At 37.4% G+C, this 26,430-nt stretch overlaps 1 protein-coding gene across 1 annotated transcript in view; it reads left to right on the forward strand.

Annotated features, from left to right (window-relative positions):
- IQGAP2 (IQ motif containing GTPase activating protein 2) overlaps positions 1 to 23,108 on the forward strand; it is a 271,207-nt gene extending 248,099 nt beyond the window's left edge. Inside the window, exons 29-36 of the mRNA XM_045566428.1 lie at positions 495 to 597; positions 1,187 to 1,328; positions 10,367 to 10,454; positions 12,512 to 12,724; positions 14,348 to 14,508; positions 17,047 to 17,184; positions 18,225 to 18,333; positions 22,189 to 23,108. Coding sequence (XP_045422384.1) covers positions 495 to 597; positions 1,187 to 1,328; positions 10,367 to 10,454; positions 12,512 to 12,724; positions 14,348 to 14,508; positions 17,047 to 17,184; positions 18,225 to 18,333; positions 22,189 to 22,302 — 1,068 coding nt within the window. The 3' untranslated portion in view covers positions 22,303 to 23,108. The remainder of the gene's footprint in view (positions 1 to 494; positions 598 to 1,186; positions 1,329 to 10,366; positions 10,455 to 12,511; positions 12,725 to 14,347; positions 14,509 to 17,046; positions 17,185 to 18,224; positions 18,334 to 22,188) is intronic.
- The last annotated feature ends 3,322 nt before the right edge of the window (positions 23,109 to 26,430 follow it).

Below are 26,430 nucleotides of genomic sequence, written 5' to 3' on the forward strand. Positions count from 1 at the left end.
CAGATTAAAATAGCTAATGGTGATTTTAAATAATAGTAACCCTAGTGTTTTATTACTGCATAATTTTTCTCGGAAGGGACATGGAAATGCACTTCCAGTTTGCTACCAGTATTAGCTAAGAGACTTCTGCCTCATTCTTGACCCTTTCTGCAACTTTGACTTTTTTGATAAAGTTAGAGTGGAGCACAGAGGTTAGGTGATGGAAGGCTACATCTTGGCAGGTCTTGCTAGAAAAGGGTTTATGAACGCCATTCTTGCTACAATTAATTGATGTAGAGCAGGCACTCCCCTTTGAGATAAAATAAAAACTATCTCTTCGATGGTCCCTAATTTTAATAAATGTCAGACTTGCATTTAAGATTTAAAGGGTATCAGGAGCAAGTTATCATGATAGGGATTACAAATTAGATTAGAAATTAGAAAGGGAACAATATAAATATGATAGCAGTTGAGAATTTACTTTTACGTTTATATGTGTTGCCTTCCACATAAAGCTCCTGTTGGAACACCAGGATGCGATTGCCCCTGAAAAAAACGACTTACTGAGTGAGTTGTTGGGGTTGTTGGGAGAGGTGCCTACCGTGGAATCTTTTCTTGGTAAGACCTTGTTCCTTCTACTTAGCCCCTTGTTTTTGTTTAGTTGTTTTGGTTGGTTGTTTGGTTTTCCTATCTTAGATAAAAAAAAAAATTTTTTTTGAATTTGATACTTAAAATATTATTTAAAGGGTAATAACTACACTAGCTCCTTCCCACAGCAAGAGTTCTGTAATTGATAGTGTCCTGAATTGTAACACAATTTGGTATTATTAAAGGCAAGCTCCAGATACATCCAAAAGTATTTGTCAACCTAGTTCATAAAGAAAGAAAATATCATTAAAGAAATAAATTTACTAGAAAATGAGAAATTCGTTACTATGTTTTCTAAGGATTTCTTTTATTAACAGTGGTATCTTTTAGTAATTTACTCATACTTGGAATGTCTGTGTCCTATGTTATTTTAATGTTTCGATCAAATATTTTAAAAAGCCACTTCAGCGATAGTAGAATGTGGGTTTTGTGAAGACCATGGTCCCTCATCCAATTACTGAGCCTAACTTTCCCACAGAACCTTTATGTAATACTACCTCATTGGTATCATCATCACCATGGGTGAATTGGAAGAATAACACTGTTGTTTTTTCCACAGGGGAAGGAGCAGTTGACCCCAATGACCCGAACAAGGCAAATACACTAAATCAACTCTCAAAGACTGAGATTTCCCTTTTCTTGACAAGCAAATATGACATAGAGGATGGCGAAGCTATAGATGGCCGAAGCCTCATGATAAAGTAAGTTGGGGCTTAATGGGCACATGTCTCCAATTATGTGTCTGAAACCATGCAAATTCAAATGTGGCCAATCCCAAATAATTCATCTTAAAGTATGTGAATATTGAAGTGCATTCTGTTTATCCAGCAAACCAGTACTCAGTCCATCAAGCTGCAGGACTAGTGCATATCTAAACGAAGGGTAAGAGACTTCTTGTAATTTAGGAAGGAACAAAATATTATAATAGCTTACAAAGCCTGCCTTAGTTTTATTAATAGTTTCCCATGTAGTAATTTGATTCCTTTAAGAAATGAAGTGGATTAACTAAGCCTATGAAAATCCTTAGGTAACTGAAGAGAAATATCTGTTTCAGAGTGGTGAAAGATGAGTGAGGAAATTCTTCTAACCAAATGTAATTTCTAGTATAAAATGTAAAAAGGCACACATACAATAAGACACTATGATAGCATCTGACTTATTGGCCTTTCCTATTATACTAATCCTGGATATGTTTACCAGCTTTGACTTTGTACCCTGCTTCCTGTCCCCAAAGACTTCAAGGGAAGCATTCACACTTTAATACTGTTTTTTTCATCAAGACTTCGTGAATGTTCCACATCAATCCTTTACACACAGAGTAAGAAAGACAATGAGATTCATGGTATAACGCCATAAATCAAAAACACACGCTCAAACAATGCCGTTTTCAAGAATTACATAAACAAAAAGATGCACATCAGCACATTAAAACCCTTGTGAATTGGGGTGAGGTGGAGACTGGAAGTGGGAGATGGGGACAAAAGGGAATCAGTAAATATTGAAGCAATACTTCACACGTTACTTCCAAGCGACACATCCTGAGTTCTGAGGTGGTTTTTATTTGTGATAAGAGCTTTCTGTCTGCCACTGACACGCTCCAGACACATTCATTTCCACTTGAGTTTTTATGGATATTCAATCACCCATGAGAACTACAAAAAGAACTTCCTTGTATCGCTATGCTGTGATATGTGCAGCTTCTGTTAGGCTTGTTTATTTTGTCCTCAGATCATCTAAGGCTCCATTCATTGCTGTAGTGAATGTTTGAGTACCTACTTGCATTCATGCCCTGGGCTCGAGGCTGGGGACACGAGGCTGGGGACACGGGGTGACCGAGCCCATCACAGCATCTACCTTCCAGGGGTTTGAAGTCTAATGGTGGAGAGCACGGCTCAGCTGTGGGACAGAGGCCAAGCTGCAGGACTAGGACATATCCCTGGGCTCACAAGAGTTCAGGGCACAGCACGAGAGAAAAGCGGGAAAGCTGTGAAGTCTGTCCCTAGGTTCCTCTGAGCAAGTGCCAGTTATAAAGATGACTGGAAATACAGAGTGTGTGATTCCTCCATGCAAATGAAATTAAGCCAAGTATCCCATGGTCTCATAAACTTTGTCTGTAGAAGTAATAGGAAGAAATCTTTTTTAATTAGTTTTGTCTGCTATTTGAATACCATTCTCTAAATGGACTCAACTCAAATGTCAACTTTAATGAATGGGAATCACAATTTAGGTAGTCCAAAATATTAAATAATCTGAATATCATATATATTCTTTCTTATTTCTTAACATGGGTCTCCTTGGTTCTGGGACTTCTTAGAACTCACATTTTAAAAACAAAACCATAAAAGTCGGGCATGTGGGGAAGCGACGTGTCTTAGTCTAGGAAACCTGGCACGTTGGAAACTTGGCTTGGCTCACCCAGCTCAGCCCTTGTGTGTCTGTTTCCCAGGCTCTAGGGTGTGCTGAAAACAGACACTGTCTACTCCTTTAATCACCATACCACATAGAGCCACTCAGCGGTTTTATTTTTTATTGTGGTAAAATACACATAACATAAAAATTACAATTTAACCATTTTAAAGTGTGTAATTCAGTGGTATTTAGTCCATTCACAGTGTGGTACAACCATTACCACTGTCTAATTCCAGAATATTTTCATCATCTCAAAAGTGAACCCTGTTCCCATTAAATAGTCACTCCCTATTCCCATCTGCTCCCCAGCAACCACTAGTCTGCGTTCTGTCTCTATGAATTTGCCTATTTTAGATATTTCATATAAGTGGAATTGTATAATTTACAACCTTTTCTGTCTGGCCTCTTTTACTCAGCATATTGTTTTCAAGGTTCATCGATGTCGTAGCATTTACCAATACTTCATTTCCTTTATGGCTGAATAATATTACATTATCTGGATATACCATATTTTCTTGATCAGCTGAACAGATATTTGGGTTATTTCCACCTTTTGGCTATTTGAATAGTGCTACTATATATGTTCATGTACAAGTTTTTGTTTGAACTGTTTTCGGTTCTTTTGGGTATCTACCTGTGAGTGCGATCGCTAGGTCGTGTAGTAATTCACTGTTGGGTTTTTGGAGAACCGCCAGCCTGTTCTCCACAGTGGCTGTACTATTTTCCATTCCTCCTGGCAAAGTATGAGAGTTCCAATTTCTCCACATTCTTACCAACGCTTTTTTTCTTTTTTTTTTTTTCATAACGGCCATCCTAGTGGGTGTGAAGTAGTATCTCATTGTGGTTTCGATTTGCAAATAACCGTGACAAGTAATGATGAGGATCTTTCCACATGCTTGTTGCCCATTGTATATCGTCTTGCAGAAATGTCTATTCAAGTCCTTTACCCATCATTAAATTGGATTGTTTGGGTTTTTTTGTTCCTGAGTTGTAGGAGTTCTTTACATATTCTGGATAGTAGACCCTTATCAGGTATATAACTTGCAAATATTAATATTTTTGCCCCTTCTGTGGGTTTTCTTTTTACTGTCTTGTTGATGTCCTTTTCTGCACAAGAGTTTATCTGGATGAAGGCCAGTTTATCTATTGTTGTTACTTGTGAGCTTTACCCCTATGTTTTCTTCTAAGAGTTCTATAATTTTTGCTTCTACATTTAGGTCTACAATCCCTTTTAAGTTAATTTTTGTGTGTGGCATGAGATAGGTGTCTAATTCCATTCTTTTTCATATAGGTGTCCAGTTGTCCCAGTGCCATTTGTTAAAGAAGGTATTGTTTCCCCATGGAATGGTCTAGGCACCCATGTCAGAAACCGATTGACCATACCTGTATGGCTTTACTTCTGGACTTTCTATTCCATTGATTTGTATGTCTATCCTTATGTTAGCACCACATCATATTAATCACTGTAGCTTTGTAATAAGTTTTAAAATAGGGAAGTCCTTCAATTTTCTTTTTCAGGATTGTTTTGGCTGTTGGAAACCCCTTGCAGTTATTTGTGAATTTTAGGATCAACTTTACCATTTATGTAAAAAAGACTTTGGGCTAGTGTTTTGATAGATTTGGTAATTCACTGCTTTCATAGACCTTTTGGGTCTCAAAGGCCTTTCCTGGGGGCGTGCTTTGAGATGCTGCTATTAGCATAGCACTGCACTAAGCAGCATAGTGATTAATGTGGATAACAATTTGAAATCAAGATTGACCAAGTAACATCCCTGAAAGTGAAATTTGGGTATTTCCCTGAAGACTCAGTAGAGTTAGCTCTATGATTTTAGTCAAGCCTTACTTTTAAATATATTATACTTCCTTTAAAGTACATATTTGAAAAGTCTTGATACTAACAGATAATTACAAAGTATAGCATTGACAGAAAACCTGAAAACTGTTGGAGTGTTTATCTTTGAGGTGGGGAAAATAGAGTCTAAAACTGTGTGCAGCAAGTAGTCACTGACATGTTTTAAGTTCGTATGTTTCATTGACATTCTATCAAAATACACTTTGAAATACTGATTTGAAAACTCTTTTGTGTACGACTTTTTTGTAAGGTAATAAATGAAATTTCTGACTCAAGCATAAGATACAGTTCTTGAGACTCTCCATTAGAGAGCCAAATTTAACTAAAATTAGTGACTTTCACAAGTTATTATGAAGTGGACTTAGTTGGGACATGAGAATACCTGGCTTTTTTCTATCAAACTATTTTACTTCCTTGTTAAACAAGTTGTGTCCTTAATTTTCAGAAATGCTCCCTTATGCTTAATTACAAAGTCACTGGCTTTCTAGCGATGAGTACCTCATCTTTATGGGGGCCCCTGCAGTAGCAGAATTTGAGGTATTATTATTCCTTCGGCTTGTAAATCGAATACCATGCCAGTCTCTCCTAATTCTTACTCATTGGCTGAGACTGAAGATGATGATGATAGAGCTATATAGAGCTGACTGTGTACCAGGAAGAGTTTCTATATACTGTGTGTATATATGCATCTATGCAAACATAAGGTGAGCATACCAAATCCAAAATGATTCAAAGTCCAAAACTTTTTGATCACTAACATGATACTTAAAGGAAATGTTCATTGGAGCATTTCAAAGTTTTGGATTTGGGATGCTTAACCAGTAAGTATATGATACAAATGTTCTAAAATAGAGAACAGTCCAAAATCCAAAATATTTCTAATAAGCCTTTCAAATAAGAGATCCTCAGCCTGTAAAAGAGAGAATAGTGTGTGCGTATGTATATTACAATCAATATGTGTAAATTTTGTAACAACTTGCAGCAACCCCCAGAGAGTGGAGGTTATTACCAATAGTTCACAGATGAGGAAACTAAGCACAGAACAGATAGAAGCCTTTTCCTGGGTAATACAGCTAGTAGGTGGAGCAAAGATTCAAACCCGGATGATCGTAAATCCTCCAGGGCCTACGCTCTTGGTCACAAAGTTCTACAGCTGGTTGAGGGCAAGGTCATTGTTTTTTGCATTCTTAGGAGCCCTAGAATAAATAACGTGCATTACAGCTGAGCAGATGTTGCGTAACTGTTATTGGGGCATCTTTCCAATCCAGAGAGGAGAGGCTGACAGATGTGGGGCCATGAAGGACACATACTGGAGTAAGAAGAAACATTTGTTTCTCTCCCCTTCTGTATGTGCAGGAGTACAGGATCTGAGCATGTTCTGTTGCTCTTTCCCCAATACTGCCAAGCGTAGTGGTATTAAAAAAAAAACAAAAACAGAAAAGCCTGGTCAAGGAGTCCTATGATAATATAGGGTTACAGCCTCAATGTGTCACTTTTGAGCTACAGGACTCAGCAAGTTGCCTAAGCATCAGTTTCCTCATCCCTAAAGTGGAGGAGAGAGAGAGGAGGAAGGAAGGGCTACCATGACATTAATGCCTTAGAAAGAATGAGAAGGGTCTTAATAAGATGTTAATTGTAAATCTTTCTTTATAACTTATGATTCAACTTAAAATATGTGATCTTTATGGCCTTTATTAAGCTTGTTTTCCCACAAAAGTATGTGTGTTTAAGTAGAAGGTGATATTTGTGATTTTTAATCATACTTAGCTACTCGAGTACTTAAGTTATCATCTCTTAAGAATTTGTTTCCTATCACATGATTCGGTTTAGATCTCCATTATCTCAGCTGAAAGATTCCCTTGCTTTTGGTACAAATGGGCAGGAGCACTAAATGGCTAAGACAATACTTGAGGTCTGGTGCTAAAAATGTATAGTGACGTTATTAGGATCTTAAACACTGGAAATATTTCTTAGCTTCCACAAACACTAATTCCTTTTCAACACTGGGCACGCCGTAAGGCACATGACAAGAGGAGGTGGCTCAGGAATGCTACTGGTAATGACAGATGCCTTCTGAGTGGAATGGCCAAACCTAAGGGGCCACACCAGCTAACACGCGCCGTGTGGTCTCATTTACTGACAGTGGAATTTGAGCACAGCTATAATGAATAAACTCCCTGGTGTATTTCTTTTTCTCCTAACTGCTCTGCAGAATCAGATACTCCCTCACTCAGGGAGGGCAGGGTCCTTGCTTCGGGTCAGCCTGTCTTACATATTGTTTGTAGAGTCATGGGGCCAGTACTCTAAGCAGTTGATTTATGCTGGTCAGAGGTATCTAGAATGTTGTGTTTACACTGGGGTGCGGAGGAGGACACATCTTAAGAAGGTCATTGGCAACAGAAATGTGGGCAGGACTGTGAACTCTCTGCAGATCCTATTGTGAGGAGCTTTAAGGAATGGAGGGGTTTCACTTGGAAAAAGGAAAGGTGGTAGAAGAGGGGATGGGGGGTGGGGACACAGTTCCAGCATCTGTCTTCAGGGTTTTGAGGGGCTGCTGATATGGAGAAGGAATTTGACTTTTTCTGTAACATTCGTCTCTTAGGTCTTTGTTGCCTCATTTGTAAGAGCAGGAACTGGAAGGTCTCCCAAAGGTCCCCTCAGTGCTAGTCTGTGACTAACCAGGCCCAGTGAGTGGGTGTCACTGGAAGGTAGAGTGAGCTTCCTGTTCGAGGACAGAATGTTCCAACGCTGCACTCTCCAGAAGAAATTTAATATGAGGCACACATGTAATTTTAAGTTTTCTAGAAGCCATGTTTTTGAAAGAAATAGGTGAAATTCTAACATATTTTATTTAACCCAATATAACCAAAATATCATTTCAATAAGTAATCAATATGAAAAAATCATTAATGAGATATTATACTTTTTTTCATGCTGTGTCTTCAAAATCCAGTGTGTGTTTTATATACTCAAAGCACATCTCAATTTGTACTAGCCATGTTTCAAGTACTTAATTGTCACCTGTGGCCCGTGGCTGCCACCCTCAGGCAGCATGCCTTTTGTGACCCTGTGAGTGCTTACTCTGGGCCAGACCCCTCGAAAGGTTTTATGTACCTCTTTTCATTCAATCATTGCATCAGTCCTCTGAAAGATTCCTGTTTTATAAATGAAAAAACAAACATACGACTTGCACAATTCCACACAGCCAGTATGCAACAGGAGCCCAGATTTGGCCTTCGATTTGTCTGAGCCCAATGTCCTTGACCTTGGCACTCCTTGAGGGTGGGTAGCTGAGTTCCCTGTCATGGGACTGGCTGGTTCTTCATAGAACGTCGGGGGTAGAGCTTTGGCAATGAATTCCACAGCCCTGACGTAACGTAGAATTCCAAGAGAAATAGGCGATGTGGACAGTTTGTCCTTCAGCAACTCACGAACAGAGAAACATTTTCTGTCCCTGGCAGGGCACATTGTCATGACCCCAGTCATTTGATCATTAGGCAGCTTCTCTAAAGAAGTTGAGCTAGACGTTTCCTGGAAGCGTATATCATAAGTAGTTCCTAGAATATTAGTTCAAATGAGAAACAGTTACTATATTTACATTTTTAAAAATCATCCAGAGCTTTCATTTGTAACTCATTGCCCCTGTTTAATACAGTGATGAGGATGGCGGGAGGAGGGAGTTGTGCAGGGAGGAGAGGACACATGGCTTTCTCAGCCACAGCCGCCTTAGGGGCAGTGCCGTCCCCCACATGGCTGTAATTACCTCTGTGCCCACCTTTGACGCTCAGTGGCCACACACAGCTGTGCGTTCCCAGACAGCCCGTAAATCCCCAGCACTGAAGGGTCCTGGGGCCAGAGGAAATGGCTGTCGCAGGCTGGGGGGAAGGGAGGAAAGGAAGCCACATTGTGATCGTTCTTCTCAGGCAGACTTGTGATAAATAGGAAATGAGAAAAATCATTTACAGATGGTTTATTGCATTGTGTCCTATTTTAGAAATCACATATTTGGAATTAACTTGGACGGTTTCTGCTGTCATTTGGGATCCATTGTCTCTATGCATCAAAATGTGAAAATTTTGTTTTTGTTTCCAAATTTTATGCTATGTGAACATTTCCTGCTGTAGTTTAGGCAGAAATTATTCATCCAGTAATGCCTTTGAAAGAACTAAAAGTTAAATGTAGTAACAGAGCAATGATAAAATTGAAACTTTACATAGATTAGACCTATGTGTAGGCTAGAGCAACTTCTGTTTGTTTCCTTTTCTTGGAAGGAAAACTAATTCCAGTAATACTGTTTCAACCTTATATAAAAGTAAGCAAACTTGACCATTTACCTTTTATGTTAAAATCATTTTACACAATTACATAACCTGATCCCTAACTAGGCAGGGTAGCCTATGGCCATAAAAAGCACATATGAAAGAACATACGGTTCTAGCACTTCCAGAGGAGCTTTCCAGCACTTAACTTTTTACTGAGCAGCTCTTCTGTTCTCTGCCGCCTGAAGACAAGAACCCAACCCTATTTGTCAGTTCCTTAGGTCCTTAAACATCCATCTTCCTGCCTACTAAGTCAGCCAGCAGCCCACAGCCCACACAGGACTTCTGCTCCCACTGGTCTTCCAACTATTTCATAACTTTCTTGTAGCAGGAAAGGAACCAGTTGGTCTGGCTCCTAAAAGCTTATGATGTATTAAACAGGCTCAGAAGTTTAAGTGCTAGTAAAGTCAGGACAGGAGGATATGAGATATCATCCCTCACCCTCTGCAGTAGCAGGCCATGTCCACAGCACTTATCCCTCCTGCCCATCACAAAGTAGTCTCAGTTGGCCAGGCACAGTGGCTCACGCCTGTAATCCTAGCACTCTGGGAGGCCAAGGCGGGAGGATTGCTTGAGGTCAAGAGTTTGAGACCAGCCTGAGCCTGAGCAAGAGTGAAACCCCGTCTCTACTAAAAATAGAAAGAAATTAGCTGGACAACTAAAAATATATAGAAAATATTAGCTGGGCATGGTGGTACATGCCTGTAGTCCCAGCTACTCGGGAGGCTGAGGCAGGAGGATTGCTTAAGCCCAGGAGTTTGAGGTTGCTGTGAGCTAGGCTGACACTACGGCACTCACTCTAGCCTGGGCAACAAAGCAAAACTCTGTCTCAAAAAAAAAAAAAAAAAGTAGTCTCAGTCACAAAAGAAGGAGAAGTATTTAGACAGAGAATCTTGTGACATTCTTGTACCCATGTTATCAGCAGCATAATCCTACAACATCAAGCATATAAAGTCCAGACTTCAATTATCAAGCATTAACAAACTTTCAGAAGCCTTGGAGCATACCTGGTGAATTTCTCCAAGAATGTTTTATTTTAAGGGATTATCTTTGCAGCTTCATTTTTTTTATGTGTTTGTGCACTCCCTCAGGAAAAGCAGATTTTTGTGCATCAGGACTACTGTCTGAACGTCTGTCTTTTCTTTCTCTATTTTGTAAGGACGAAAAAGCTAATAATTGATGTGATTCGGAACCAGCCAGGAAACACATTGACAGAAATCTTAGAGACACCAGCAACTGCACAACAGGTAATTTGTCTTTAAGTGTAAAATAATTAGTATAATAGGAGTTGATTTTCTTAACAAATCTTCATGCCAGATGTTTACTGTTATCTCAGAGAAACTGTATCTGCCATGGTTTAGAAGTAAGGAATCTTATCCATTACTGTAGTGAACTGAGTTCAGCCATATAAAACTCAAATGGAATATCAGTGGGAATAAAATCGAAAACGCAACACCAAATTTATGCTGAATGTAATTTTGTCCCGAAGCCAGGAAGATAGTTCCAGGTTTTTTTTGCAAAGCCTCAGGATGTTCATTATAAACTTTTATCGCACAGTGGATGGACAGATATGTCAACTAAGGATAGTTCTGGTTGATGGATATAGGAAAATACCTTTTATATTTTATATATTTGCTAACTTGAAGAAAAAAAGAAGTGTCTCCCACATTAAAGCTGTTTTCCAAATGCTTTAGAAGCAAACATTGAGTCCATTGGGTCAACGCACCATTATGTTGGTGTAAGTAAAATTCCATAACAATCTTGCATTAAACTTTTTATTGACATATTTTAAAATGTTTCATTATTTAGTTCATTCTGAAATGAGTTCAAGGTTATTGTTGTAGTAACAATAATTGTGACTCCCTAAACAAAAATCAACAAAATTATCTAAGATGTTACTTCTTAGCAGTGCTACACATAGTTTTCCTGAATCATTCTTAATTTAATTGGCTGCCAAGAAATCATTCACAGTTTTTAATTTTAAAAATATAAAATAGGCCGGGCGTGGTGGCTCACGCCTGTAATCCTAGCACTCAGGGAGGCCAACGTGGGAGGATGGCTTGAGGTCAGGAGTTTGAGACCAGCCTAAGCAAGAGTGAGACCCTATCTCTACTAAAAAAAAAAAAAATACACACACACACACACACACACACACACACACACACATATATATATACATATATATTAATAAAACTTCAAATTATGTAATGTTTGTTAATCTGTGAATATTTTTAATAAGAATATCATACTAATTTAGTATAAAAGGTTTTTATTCCTTAATGGATTATTTCATTTTTCCCTTAATGTGATCATGACTAAGTGACTAAGAACACAGACTTCTGAGATCAAGTATAGCTCTGCACCTCCTAGCTATATAACTCTGGGCACCTAGAAATATCTCTGTGCCTTGGTTTCCTCAACTGTAAAATGGGAATAATAGTACCCAATTCACTGGCAGGATTAAATGAGTTAAAACATGTTAAGTGGGTAGAGTAGTACCTGGTATATATTAAGTGCTCAATAATGTTGGCTGTTGCTTCTACTGTTGTTTACTACTAATCTGGTGAACTGTTCCAGTGTCCATAACGTTGATCTATCTGTCCTGTGTCTAACAGATGTCTAGACTTCATCTATTGGGTTGGCCAATTGTCTAAGATAATGAAATGAGAAAGTAACCATTCTCATTTTATTACTGTTTTCTTGAACAGGCTATCCAAATGGTATTCATTCGTTTATTTACTCATCATTTATTTGAGAACTTAGGTGCTTAGATTAGGGTTTTTCAGAGCTCATAGTTTGAGAGCAATTCTCTTATTAGAATGAAGCTCTCTCACTGCCTCATTGTTGGATTTGCTTATGAATCTCCATAAATGTGGCTGGCATGTGAGTTTAGTTGGGTTCTGGACATTCAGGGTTCTCATAGCCATGTTTTAATGGATAATCTAGTTTTAATTTTCTCACCTAGATTGTCTAGGAATTAAAATCCTTCCATCTAGGGAATTATAACATAACAGTTACCCATTAAAACATGTCCATTACTAAAGTGGTTTGTCACCTTGGCAATAAAGTAGCTATTTGGAATTTTGTCCAGATTAGGCCTGCCATCAGTGCTGTGTTTCTAAAAGATGAAGTAAGTCCTTCCAAAGACCTACTTTGAAACCCACAAAAATCGCATTCTGATTCTAGTCTTTGGACTTTGGCTTGAGGACTTCCTTCATTTTGACATTAACTTGCTTTGTGCAGCTTCTGAATCTGGAAGATTAGGGATCAGAGAAAAATCAGCATCTTGATGATCTCTTTTCAGGAAGCAGATCATGCCTCAGACATGGTGAGCCGTGCAATTATAGATTCCAGGACTCCAGAAGAAATGAAGCATAGCCAGTCCATGATGGAGGATGCTCAGCTGCCTCTGGAGCAGAAGAAGAGGAAAATCCAGAGGAATCTACGGACATTAGAACAGACTGGACTTGTGTCATCCGAAAATAAATACCAAGACAGTCTCAATGAGATTGCCAAGGTTTTTGGAAACTGTTCTTTCTTCTTCACTTAGCAGACATTTGCTAAATATCAGTCATGTGCTGGGACTCTGTGAGTTGGCATGAGGGCTGCATAGTTGTATATGCCATCATTCCTGCCCTCTTCAGTGTTATAGATTTCTAAAGGTTTTGGAGAAGTTGATAACTTTTAATAGAGAATATTCACAACTCCCTCAAGTCATTAGGAGAGTTGAAACACACCAAAAATAAATCCTCGAGAAATGTAACAAACAAGTTTGATCTATACCTTTAAGTAATACCTACTAGTTTTTTAATTGACATTTTTGGGAGAGTTTTTCTCCTGAGTTGTTAGTTGACCCTGAGAATTCTTTTCTAAACAGTTTAACCTAGATGCAGTTCAAACCTAAAAGTTAGTTTCTGTTTTCTCATCTTGTATTTTTACACTTAAGGAACTTCCTGAGAAAAGGATCTCAACTTAGTGCAATGAAACATCACAGGAAGTGGCTGAGATCTGTTTGTCAAGGATAAGGAAGTATACATTTGGGTTAAAAGGACATTTCATTCTTTTTATCCAAACATGCAAATTAGTATGAGTTCAGAGGTTAAAGGGAGTTAAGTGATCAGAAAAAATAAATGTTTTCACCTTCTGTGAGGGAAATGCACTCAGCTTCTTTCTTCTATGGAAAGTTGTAGTCAGTTCTAGTGACTTAAGGGAAGTAGCGTTTCTTTCTATAGCTTTGAGGTGGAAATATTTCTCTTTAGGAATATTGGGTAAAGAAATTAATGCTTTTGCTTAAAAAAAAAAAGCTATCATGAAGGCACCCACCTAAAGATTCTATTTAATGAAGAATTTTTACTTGGGAGGGCTGTGGGGGTACGGTGTATGTGGATAGCTCTTTGAATTTCTAGGGGAATGGTTTTTAATTCATGTTCAAAGGAAAATAATACTAAGCAAGCACTATTTCCTTAAATGAAACATTTTTATAACTTACTAGTTAGAATTACCAAAAAACCCTTATATCTGCAAGTTTAAATTTAGCATACCTCTTGTAAGCTATAAGCAGCTTATGCAACTTAACGTTCTAAGAATTCTATTTAAATCTAAGTAATAGTTATCAATGTTTAATCTTTTCTGTCAGTCTTGAGAGCTGACTGAAAGTTGTTTTTTCAAACCTTGAGAAATATTTGCCAGACGAAAAAGTGTGGTTTTTACTGATTTGTAAAATGAATTCAACAATTAAACGTAAACCTTTTCAGTTTAAAGTATTCTTCAAAGAAGAATGTTCAAAATAGTCTGAGGAAATTACGTGTCTCCTGCTGAAGTCTTATTTGTGCCCCTTTTAAAACACTATTTTTTCCTTAAACTAATTATGTGGTGGTTCTAAAATTACTTCCTTGCTTTTCCATCCAGAGAAAAACAAACCTTAGCAAGTCTCTTAAAGTGAAATATGGACACTTTCCTGTTCTGACGTAAAAAAAGATTGGGAACACTTTGGTGTTAAGAGTGAAATAAGGGGCCTGAGATAAACTGCAAATTAGCAGACACAAACAGTGACTTACTACTTGATATTTTTCTTGTCCCAAATTGGCAATATCATGAAGTAAACTGCTTAAATCTCATAGCCTTTAACTTCTTGTTTTAGGATATTCGAAATCAAAGAATGTATCGGAAGCTTCGAAAAGCTGAATTAGCAAAACTTCAGCAGACCCTGAAAGCACTTAATGAGAAGGCAGCATTTTATGAAGAGCAAGTTAATTATTATGACACCTACATAAAGACTTGTTTAGACAACTTAAAAAGAAAGTAAGTTAAAATCATGTCATATTCATTTGTAATGTCATTATTTATGAGATGTCAATTCTATAATTCTGAGATGTGAGATTAGGTTGGGAAGCAAACCTTTTACTAGAGTCTCAATTTTATTATTTACCACTGTGAACTAAGAAGTCAGGAATAAATCTGGAAGCTTTTTAGTACCCCACCGGCGTTAGAATTAAAGTGGCTTACCTATTGGTATTATAAACAAATAGCATTAGCACTTCGGGGAAACATTTTCGTTATTCCTTTTGTCTTTTTTAGTTAAAGATGGGTTTTTTAAAAATCTTTTAAAAAATATTTTGTATTTTCAATTATGGATACATAATATTAGTACATATTTATAGGGTATATGTGATGTTTTGATATAGGCATAAAGTATGTAATGATCAAATCAGGGTAATTGGGGTATCCATGACCTCAAGCATTTGTCATGTCTTTGTGTCAGGAACATTCCAATCCCACTCTTTTAGTTATTTTAAAGTATACAATAAATTGTCAGCTACAGCTGCCCTATTATGCTATAGACTACTAGATGTTACTCTAACTGTATTTTGTACCCATTAACCATCCCCTTTTATCCCCCAAAGTTGTTTTTAAAAAAGACTCTTGTTTTGGAATGTTTATTATAAATAATATTTTCTATACTTGATAATGTTATATAACATCAGATATTTGCTAATTGCACAAAGCAGCTTAATGATTTTAAATTGCTTAGTAGGTTTTAAAAAATCATTATTGACACAACAGGCACAATTTGTTAGCTCTCTATTATCCATTAGCGTAAGTATCATAGATTTTTATATACAATATAGCCATTTTTAATGACTATATTTCACTTGTAATTATTATCACTAGATTAGTCAGTTAGTCAATGCTTATCAAAGTTTCATTATCCATTTAAATAGGCAGTACAATATTTTCATACAATCCTTGTCATCAAATTGGCAGTAAGACATGGTGCTGTATGAAAAAATCAATTGCATTAATCATAGATTTTTAAAAATTTTATTATAAATTGACTTTATAATTGTGTATATTTACAAGGTCCAAAGTGATGTTATGATTTATTAATATAATGTGGAATAATTAAGTCAAGCTAAATAACATATCTATCATCTCAAATACTTATTTTTTTGTAATGAGAACATTTGAAATTTACTTTTAGCAGTTTTTAAATCACAATACGCTATTATTAACTATACTCAGCATACTCTGCAATAGATATAAAAAAAAATCTGATTCCTCCTGTGTGAGATTTTGTACCTTTGACTATCATCTCCCCATTTTTTCCCACCCCCTAGCCTCTGTAACCACCATTCTGCTCTCTGCTTTTATGAGCACAACTTTTGTAGATTCCACATTCAGTATTTGTCTTTCTGTGCCTGGCTTATTTCACTTAGCATTATGTTCTCCAATTCTGTTCATATTGTCCCAAATGCCAGATTTTTCTTCTTTTTTTAAGGCTGAATAGTATTCCATTGTGCATATATATCACACTTTTTTTATCCATTCTTCTGTTGATGGACACTTAAGTTGATTCCAAGTCGCTGTCATGAATGGTGCTGCAGTGAACATGGTAGGCAGATACCTCTTTGACAAACTGATTTCAGATCTTTGGGTAAACACCCAGAAGTGAGATTGCTGGATCAAGCATAGAAGATTTGATGAAGGGAAATAACAAAATTTAAACCTTACTTATTTGGGCCCCACTGGTTCCAAATTTTAATTCATTTGCTTGGGCCTGAATATAGAGTTATGTATTTTTTCTTTACACTCTACTTGGGAGGAAGAAGTTGGTCAAGCTAATTTTCAGTAGAAACAAGATTGTTAGAGGTTTACTTTACATATTTCTCATAACTACTTTAAGGCATTTTACACAAGCTCTGCAGTCAGGCGATTTGGATTTGGGTTCCAATCCTGTCTTATGTTGTGTGATCCTAAAGCAATTCAGTGAACTGCTTCGAGCTTCAATTTTTTTTTATCTTTAAGGTGGGTTTAGGAGTGCCAGCCTCACAAGTATTGTTATGAGAATTAAACAAAATAATGGAATGTATTGATTTCAAAGCACCATGGAAATGTTAATTTTGTAAATGCGAGGTAATGTTTATGAAGCACTTAGAACAACATGCTAGTAACCTAGTGTTTGTTAAATAAACTAAAGCAGTCTAATACCTTGACTTCAGAGTATGCAGTTCATGTTATTACACCAAAGCTACTTGGGAAATGACTGAAGATAGCCACTTAGTTCAATATGCCCGAGAAAATAGAGTGTAAGTTTTATTAAAAATATTAGTCTGTAATGTAATCTTCAATCACTTGGGAAATCCCTTTCCCCTTAAGCAGTTCAGTAGTGAGGTTTTAATGCACGGAGAAATTACTACCAGCACAGAATAGAAAGGTCTACGTTCAGCACCACAGGGGCCAGGTTTGAACAGGGGTATTACACTGGGTGTGGTTATTACACTGCCAGAAACATCTGAGTTCACCATCACAACAACAAGTGATCGGTTCTTATTTTGTCAGAAATTCTCGGAGATCAATTAAACTAGACGGAAAAGGAGAACCCAAAGGGGCGAAGAGAGCTAAGCCTGTGAGGTACACAGCAGCAAAGCTGCATGAGAAGGGTGTCCTGCTGGGGATAGATGATCTTCAGACAAACCAGTAAGTGTGACCTGGGGTCTGCACAGAACACGCATTGCATCTACTCACATAAAATCTGACTCACGTTTTTGTTTTTTCAGTTTCCTGTGGCCCTTGAGAGAGCTCCATTTGGTCTAGCAAGGCTTAGCCTTGATTATAGATGACAAGGAAGGAATACATGTATCGTCATTGCCAGTCTTCCCTTGGGCCTCAGTATCTGGTGCCATCTGTCCCGTAAAGTGCCAGTCAAGTAGTCGTCTTTCCCATGGCTTATCCAGTGGGTTTGGATTTGCGAGCCTCTCCGTACCCCCAGAAGAACTGAGTCACAGCAGTGAGAATGAGAGGCTGTCTTTTGGTCTTGGTAGATCAGTTATCTATATTTGCAAAACAGTACCTTTCTAATTTCAAAGCCACAGACTGTGTGTGCTGTGAGTGTGTTCAAGGAGGTGGAGAAAAGGGAAACTCCTCTCCACAGCCCCACATCAAGCACCACATGCTTCCTTTTTTTTAAAAAGGACATGAGCCTGGTGCCCCATCACTTGTCCTTTGAGAAGCCAGGCTTACTGCATTTGCCTTCTCTCTAACTCTTGCCTGCCTTCAAAGCCTGGCGTCTTCTCCATTTATCTTATGAAACCTTCTTTTGACAACACCAACCCCCCCAAATATGCTACTTACTCTTTTGAAGTTTTATAATACTTAAATACTTGACTGGCTGGTCAGCAGTATAGGTCAATATTTAATTCTTATGTTCTGTGACTCATATATTTCCAAATGTATTTGCTGCTCCTTAAAGAGCAAGTACCATATTGTTTATTTCTTTTATAATAAAGCACCTACTCTAGTACCCTGTTGAGCTACAGATCTCAAAAATAGCCATCAAACCTAGTGTTTAGGGGGCACAGTAGGAGAAAGATGATGTGAGGCTTTTGGTGACTTCCTTAGGATTTTCTCAACAGGCCATTCACTCAGAATGATAACTTGGGATTCTGTTAGTTTGTTTCAGCTTTAAGCATATCCTGCATTTGCAATTTCACACGTGTGAATTTTCCTTTTTTGACTAGGTTTAAGAATGTTACATTTGATATCATAGCTACTGAAGATGTGGGCATCTTCGATGTCAGATCCAAGTTCCTTGGGGTAGAGATGGAAAAGGTGCAGCTCAATATTCAGGTAAGCAGGGATTTCTACATGTTGGGGATGAGTTTTGTGTATGGGTCATCCACGGCTCCCCTGGCTGCACTCTTCATGACAGCAGTGAAGTTTAACAGAACAGCACAAGCCTTATTTGCCAATATTCGTTTTTTGGGTATTGATGATTTTTTTTTAAAAGCTGTGCTGTTTCAAATAATGGGACTTAAAATGCTTTTAGATGGCAAACCATAGTAGTCAGTTTTTCTAAGCCATATTTCCATTTTAAAGCTTAGACAAAAGAATATAATATAAAAGTATTCAGAGCTATTAAAGGCTGGGAATTTTCCTTTTATTGGAAAATTGCATTTCTTTCTAAGACTACATTATGCTCAGGATTGGAACTTTCCTGATCTCTTTACTCCCCTCTTCCTTTCTCCTTCCTAGAAGAGATTTTATATCAGTTTGTTAAATCTATTTGTTAAATGTTTGAGATCCCAAGAACGAAAGGCATTATGCAAAACAGATATCTATAAATATAAAAATGGTGTTTATAATATGAACTTATCATTATTTTCTCATAAAAACCACATTTAAGCCAAGTGCACTTAAACAGAAACTGAAAGATCCAATTTATGTGCAAAAAAAAAATTAAGAGGGTGGTGCAACCAAATGTTCATCTACCCCCAGCTAATCCTTAGCTCAAGATCACTTCTTTAAAAAAGTATTAATAATTAAGGGTTTTTTTATATAACACTTTTTAAATGGAAATAACACCCATTTACCTGGTCCCAAACTGCATGTAAAATGGTTCCCAGTTATTCTGCATATGTCTGCAGGAGTCATCCTGCTTAAGTCCCTGAGAGAGATGTGAGTTCTGGCCTCACTGCCTGCTCAGTCCATGGCTCCGCGCCCTGAAATTATCTCCCTGTCATGGGAGCGTATCCCAGAGCCCTTCTATTCTGTCTGGCAGCTCTTATAAGTGTAAAAAGAAAAATAGGGGCTGAAAGGGTTTGATAAGGATATTGAGATAATGCAGTACATTAGAGTTCAGAGAGAAAAATAAAAGATAATATGTAATTATGAAAAGCATACTTGAGTAAACAGTATTGTTTTCTAACTTATTTTAAATGTCACTAAGTGTATCCATTTAACAATTTAGCTAATGAGAGTCTTCAGTTACTTTATGTAACACTTAGATAAATACACAAAGAGAAAAGAATATACTTGTGATACATCCTGGTTAGTGATTCTCCTGTAGAAATAGCAAAGAGATACAAGGTGATTGCCAAGAAGGACATGGCCCAAAACCAATCAGTATCAGCTGAACAGATGAATCACAGGTGACCAGGAGGTGCCTTATGTTGTATTTAGAGAGATTACAGGAATTGAGTACTGGTACAAAAACCAAGCTTCACTTTGTCCCTTTGTTAAGGATTCAGTATACAGTGGGATTAGCAGTTCACACCATTCATTTATATATATACTTGTGAAATGTTAATTCTTAGCTGTATGCGGGTGGCCACTATGCCCCAGATTTTTTTAATCATTAACATATGTAATCAAAACTGGCTAAATAATTTTCAGGGCTCAGAGCAAAATAAAAATGCAGGACCCCTTGTTCAAAATGCGGGATTTCTGGATGATGACAGAAGAGCATGAAACCGAGTACAGGGCCCTTCTGAACATGGGACCCTGTACACCTGCACAGACTGTGTACCCATGGCGCCAGCCCTGCATTTAATAGCTGTCAGCTATAAAGTCAAACTCTTATTTATATATGCAGCTTTCAGGCAATTGCATGAATGTGTAAATTACCAAAGAAAAATGTGATGGTCTAGTCTTTAGTGTGAGTCAAGGACTGGGAAAAGGGGCAGAAGTTTCTGAGAGGACTAAGGGGGGAGGTCCCTTCTAACATTACAGCTGTGTGTCTCTAGGTCCTCCTCAGCCCATTCTCCCTTCGGTTCCTAAAGAAAATGGTAGGATAGAATTTTATCCTGTAACTATAGACCATATAAATAACAGGAAGGTGATACATGTTCTTGCTTATAAAAGCAATGCCAGGTGTTTATCGGGGGCTGCAACATGGGCGTTGTTCCTTTCCTAGATGGACAACTGAGGTTCAGAGAGCTCATTATGGAAGGGATAGCTGGGGTCCAAGCTCTTTATCACTCTACTGCCTACCTATCTCACAAGATTCCAGTTTATCCTGACAAGACAAAGGTGGCTTACGGTTGCAGATACCTTGATACCATCTCATTCCCAGTAGCACCTCTGTGAGCTTGACAGTGTTACCCCCAATCTATACACAAGGAAACAGAACTTCAGAGAGTTTACGTCATGTTGTAAGGTCTTAAGATAGCAAATGTCAGAGCTAAGACTAAAATCTGGTCTTCCGATCACAAATGCAGTCATGTTTTCTCTGCTCCCTACTTTGGAGACCCAGCTAATTCCCCTGTATACACCTTTCCTTCTCAACCTAACCATAGTGGTTTAATTCTTTTCCGAGAAACTTTGATTAATAGATGTTGCATTTCCCAGAGGAAAAGTGAATCTCCACTATAATAAGTAAAAGCATTCTTGATGAAAGGACTTCAATTCCTTATAGAACTTCAGTTCCAAAAGCATATCTAAATAATGTCGGGGTTTATTTGAGTAGAGTGGGAGGTAATTGAGGAAGTGGAGGAGAAGGAAGCTGTTAGCCAAAGTTCTCCCAGAGATAACTCCAACTTCTGCAGGTGGCCTTGCTTAATATAGTCCCCAGGCACTGTGATTAAGAACTAAGGAACTTCCAGAGCTAGACATAAGAAAATGAGACTTAAGTATTAGTCCAGGACAGTTCAGGAATAATATCTTCTAGTTGGGAAAGGCTTCCTGTCCCATGTTACTGTAAAATGTTACAGCTTAGCTTCATGCATGTGGCTGTTGTGACCTAGTTATTTATTTTAGAGATAAGAATTGATCTCCTTTGTTTATATGGTGGTAGTAAAAAACAGAATGATGGTTTAACTTAAGAATGAGGGTTTGTTCTCAGTATGGGAAGAGAAGTAGTCTAGATCAGGAAGGAATTGCTTTCTACAGTGGTCTCCAAATTTTGGTCACATGATTTCATCAGTAAATAGTGTGAGTACTTCTCCACTTATATACATACTTGTTTACAAAGCATACATGCTTCTACTACTGTACTCTAAAATGTGCTTTGTAAAACATATATAAAAATTAAGTGTTTAAAGAATAAGAAAAAATAAATAGGAGTGCTAATATTCTTTTTGCCCCCCACCCCAATGATTGTCTTGCTTATTTCACTTTAGAAAACACTGCATTTCTAAAGGATATATCCCGTCTAGCTGACACATTTGTGCTTTCAATGTTTCGATTAAAAGTTAAAATTGTAATTATATATCTGACATACGTCCCTATCATTTCTAAAAACCTATTTTCTTTCATCAAGGTCAGTGATTCTTAAAGTCCAACAATTTTACCATCACTTGAGAACTTGTTAAAGTGCAAATTTGTGGGCCCCACTCCAGAGCTACAAAATCAGAAATCCCTGGAGCTGAAGCTCAGCAGTCTATGTTTTAACTAGCTTGTGTTTTTAACCAGATGATTTTGATCTACACTAATGGTTAAAAAACCCCATGTATGCCTGGACACAGTAGCATGCACCTATAGTCCCATCCATGCAGGAGGCTGAGGTGGTAGGATTGCTTGAGCCGAGGAGTTTGAGGCCAGCCTGGGCAAGACAGCAAGACCACATCTCAAAAACCTTAAAAAAAAAAAAAAAAAAGCCCCCACCTAGCTCATTAAGTCTTTTTTTGGTCAACAAATTCTTCTAGTATGTTTTTAAATGTGCAGAATGTCAAAGTTGAGATTTAATGATGTTCCTTGCAATTTCAGGATTTACTTCAGATGCAGTATGAAGGAGTAGCTGTAATGAAAATGTTTGATAAGGTTAAAGTGAATGTAAACCTTCTCATATACCTGCTGAACAAGAAATTCTATGGAAAGTGAAGTGCCTGCAGAAATTTCATGAATTCTGTTATCATCTGGATTGGGGAATCAATTTGTTTAGTATTTTTTTTAAAACTTGATTGAAATCACTGCTTACAAATGTGTGATTTTTTTTTTTAAAGACCAAAACTGTTCTGAAAAATGTGCCTTTTTGATAATTTGATACTAAAATAGAATGATATACAAAATGAATTAATGTAAACACATCCACATTGTACTGTGGTATAGGTACTCTGATTTAAAACTTTGGACATCCTGTGATCTATTTTAAAGTAGGGGGAGAAATTTAGCTGACTAGGGACAAATATGTAAACCTATTTTCCTATGAAAAAATTTTAAGTGTTCCACTTGAATAATGTAATTCTTCATAGATTTTTTTTATCTGTGGATAAATGGAAACCTAATTATTTGTAATGAATTATTTAGATAGTTCTAAGCCCTGTCTTCTGGGAGTTACAATTTTAAAGAGAATTTTTGTGCAATTCAAAATGAAGTTTTTATAAGTAATTGAAAATGACAGTACAATAACACTTTCTGTATAAAGGTATATATTTTATGTGATTTATTCCTACTAAATGAAAGTGCACTACTGCCTCATGTAAAGACTCTCATACGAAGAGCCTTTAAGTGACTAAGGAACAACATGATAGCGATCATAGGTCCCCCACCTCCGTCCCTCACAATGTATTTGAATACTTCAATTGTGCCTCTCAATTTTTTGTAATGCTATAAAATCAGTATCTAGATGGTTTTTAAATGTATTCTTTGGAAATTGTTTTATGTAAAATAAATGTTACTTAATTACATTTATTTGACTTATATCATTTAGTGGGTAGGAGAAGATTCTTGGGGCTTTTCAGGAAAACAAATAATACACCTATATTGTACTAGAGTATAGAGTAAGCTGCTTTAAGGAAAAAATACAAAACCCTTGTGGCTAAGACAAGATAGAAATTTCTTTTTCTCAATTTCAGCAGTTCAAAAGTGAGCAAATCCACAAGGTAATCCAGGGATCCAGGCTGGCCAGTTGGCTCTGCCTGCAGGAAGGGGGAAAGAAGTCCAGGGCAAACCTTTTAAGTTACACAGGTCACTTCTGCTTACATCCTACTGGCCAAAACTTAGTCACATGGCCACAGCTAACTAAATACAGTGCCTAACTAGGTGGCCATATATCCAATTAAAACCTAAGGTGAAAAGGGAGGTTGGAATAAAGGGTGATTCCTGATGACAGTTGAGAATTCTCCACCTCAATCATAGTCCAGACTCTTAGGTGGGAAGCCCCCTGATGCCTTGTTCATGCATTCAGTAGGCTTTAATTTCCTTGGGGATTGCAAAATACAGAGAAAGTAGGTTAGCTTATGCTCATGTGACACAAGTGAACTTTAAGATGAACAGAAATTTGAAAAATTCAAATTTAAAAAGGTAGAATCTATTACTTTAGTGATTATTTCAGGCTATAGGTATTTTTGACAAAGAGATGAACACCTTGAAACAATGTTCACTATCTCAACAGTTTGTGGGTTTCTGTGTGTTTTAATGTGTTAGCCTTAATACAGACTACTGTAAAAGGACTGAAATACACAGTTAAGTTTGAAAATAAACCTCCCTCTCCCTTTCTCCCCTACTACTAACATTGGAAAGTGGGGAACAGAAGCCAAGGGTGATGGTAGGGGATGTTAAGCTGCTCCAGGAAAGACTTTTAGTGGAAATGTGTAGAAGAAGCCAAAATTAGGGTTGGGATGTTTGGAGGCAAAAGCCAGCCTTTCCCAGCATCTCTGCAAGGCACTGAATGATATGCTCAAGTGTTATTTGTATAAATAAAGATGTTTACATCACACCAATACCCTCAAGGAAAGCTGTGAATGTTTTCTCTCTCTTGGCCCACAAGATGAGGTTACTGTTGAACATATCACCAATTGCTATTTGTTTGAGATCTTTAAGGGACATGGATGGGTGGGTGACCCAGAGAAGGAAGCATGTGATGAAGAAAAGGAGCAAGAACAAGAGGCCAATGGGGATATGGGTGTGGCAAACCACTCTCAGGACGACCGAACCATCCCTCAAGCAGGTGACTGTTCCTTGTGATGCTGAGCCACTTAGGACTCCTGATCATCTTCCTTCCCAGGGCTTATAGCTTTTCTTACTCAGTAGAAAGGCTTTTTTTCCCCCTCTTTTAAAACACTGAGCAATTGGAACTATAACTTGATTTTTACAAAATTGGCTCCTGTATTTTATGTACGTTTGATCATCTTTCCACTATTATAAAAGTGGTCTTTGGAAGGTTCAGAGGGTTCAAGCTCCCCTAAACTCCACTTCGGCACCTGGAACTTTTAAAAGGCAAAAAGGACTTAATGGAACACTCTAGCCACTGTCAAAGGATCTGTTCTAGGGATCATCAAAAGAGGGAAAACTTTTTTCCGGTAGTGGTGAAGAAAGAAAACAACTTGGTGTGATCACCGTCTAATATGAAAGATCAGAACTATAATGTATATGTTGGTGTATGTATGTGGTTGGACACTAATTAAAGATGCTATTCATAATATCATTTTTATGACTTTGACTGTGGTTAAGTAGGGATTTGTGGTATTCCTCAAACATTCCAAGAGGCCAACCACAGAACTCCGAATGGTAAAAGTCTATACTTTGAAAATTTCTAGTGAACATTAGATGTTCTTAGTACTGGTTAGCTTTTTGAAAAACCTATTGCCTTTGTTACAGAAACCAAAACTTGGTAACAGATTACAACAGAGTCTTCTAAGCTCCAGAGGGCAGAAGCTGTGTTTTAGTCATTCTAAGTTCAGAGCCCGGCAGTACCTTGTAAATGCCAGCCAGCTACAGACATGGGTTCTAGAAATGGACTGAAAAGCAGACAGACCCCACCGCCCCTCAGGAGTCCCGTATTACTTTAGGTTGTTACTTATATGAATGGGGCTTTTACTGATTATCTGAGTCTAAAAACATCCTCTTAATCTCCAAATAAAATAGCTCATGAAGATTTACTATACTAGGTTGTCTCACTGTTTTCCTTAGAGCATAAAGTCTCAGCTAAAATATGTTGGAAGGGAAATCTACAAAGAACTGAAAGTTATGTTCACCTTATTTAACTGAAATGAAAATTTTTGGTTTTTGTTTTCTTTTTAACAGATACTGAATTTGACCTTTGCTTAGCCCCCTACACCATAGGGGTAGTCCACCATTCTATCCACAGTGGGAATACAGTTGTTGATCTATTACGAGAGACTAACTTTACTTCTAAATCTAAACTACTAAGTTTCTAACAACAAATGATGGAAATACGTCTCCTTTTGGTTAGCTTATAACTTGATTACAAACCCTCTGTTTGCTTAAAAAACAAATGTGAAGGTATCTATACAAAAACTGGAGTATCTCACACCTACTTTGAATACAACTTGGCTTCATTTCATATAAGCTCTGGTATCACCACCATTAGCTTCCAAAAGGAAATTACTAAGCAAGTTCTTACAATATACTGTTGCCTTTGGAGGGCTTTGAATAGAGGAGTGGTAACCAAAATACCTGAAGCAGGTAGATCATATAATGCTTGAAAAGAAACTGCTTTCGTATCATCTTGGGATTAAAACTTTTACCACACTGAAGCCATGTTTGTTTTAAAACACTACTGAATACCGTAAACATTATGGGAAGATGGCTGATGACTCATACTATTCAGTGCCAGGTAAGTTAAAACAAAAAATGAAAACCAGGAACTAATATCAAGTGGTTTCAATTATGAGTGATGCTACAAAGCTAAGATTTCCTTCCTGGGGAATATGTTTATCATTTCTGGTGTGGTAGTTTTCTCCTCTGCGAAGACTACACACATTTGCTCTAAAACTGACAAAGGGATTTTGGCATGGGTGGTATGGAAAAAAGGAAGTAGAGGGATTGATATCTTTTTCAAAAATCTCTAAAGACTGTATAAACGTAGGAACTTTGTAAAATCTGAGGACAAAACAGGGAACACGGAACACCACCACCAAACCATAAAACAAAATTAGAAATCAATCATAAAAAAGTGAAAACTTCCAATTTATCAGTTGAAGATTGAATTATACTGACAAAATATTTAGACCTGAATTGTATATATGTACATATCAAAACTTGCAA

Source organism: Lemur catta, chromosome 12, assembly GCF_020740605.2.
Source record: "Lemur catta isolate mLemCat1 chromosome 12, mLemCat1.pri, whole genome shotgun sequence".
Classification (NCBI taxonomy): Eukaryota; Metazoa; Chordata; class Mammalia; order Primates; family Lemuridae; genus Lemur; species Lemur catta.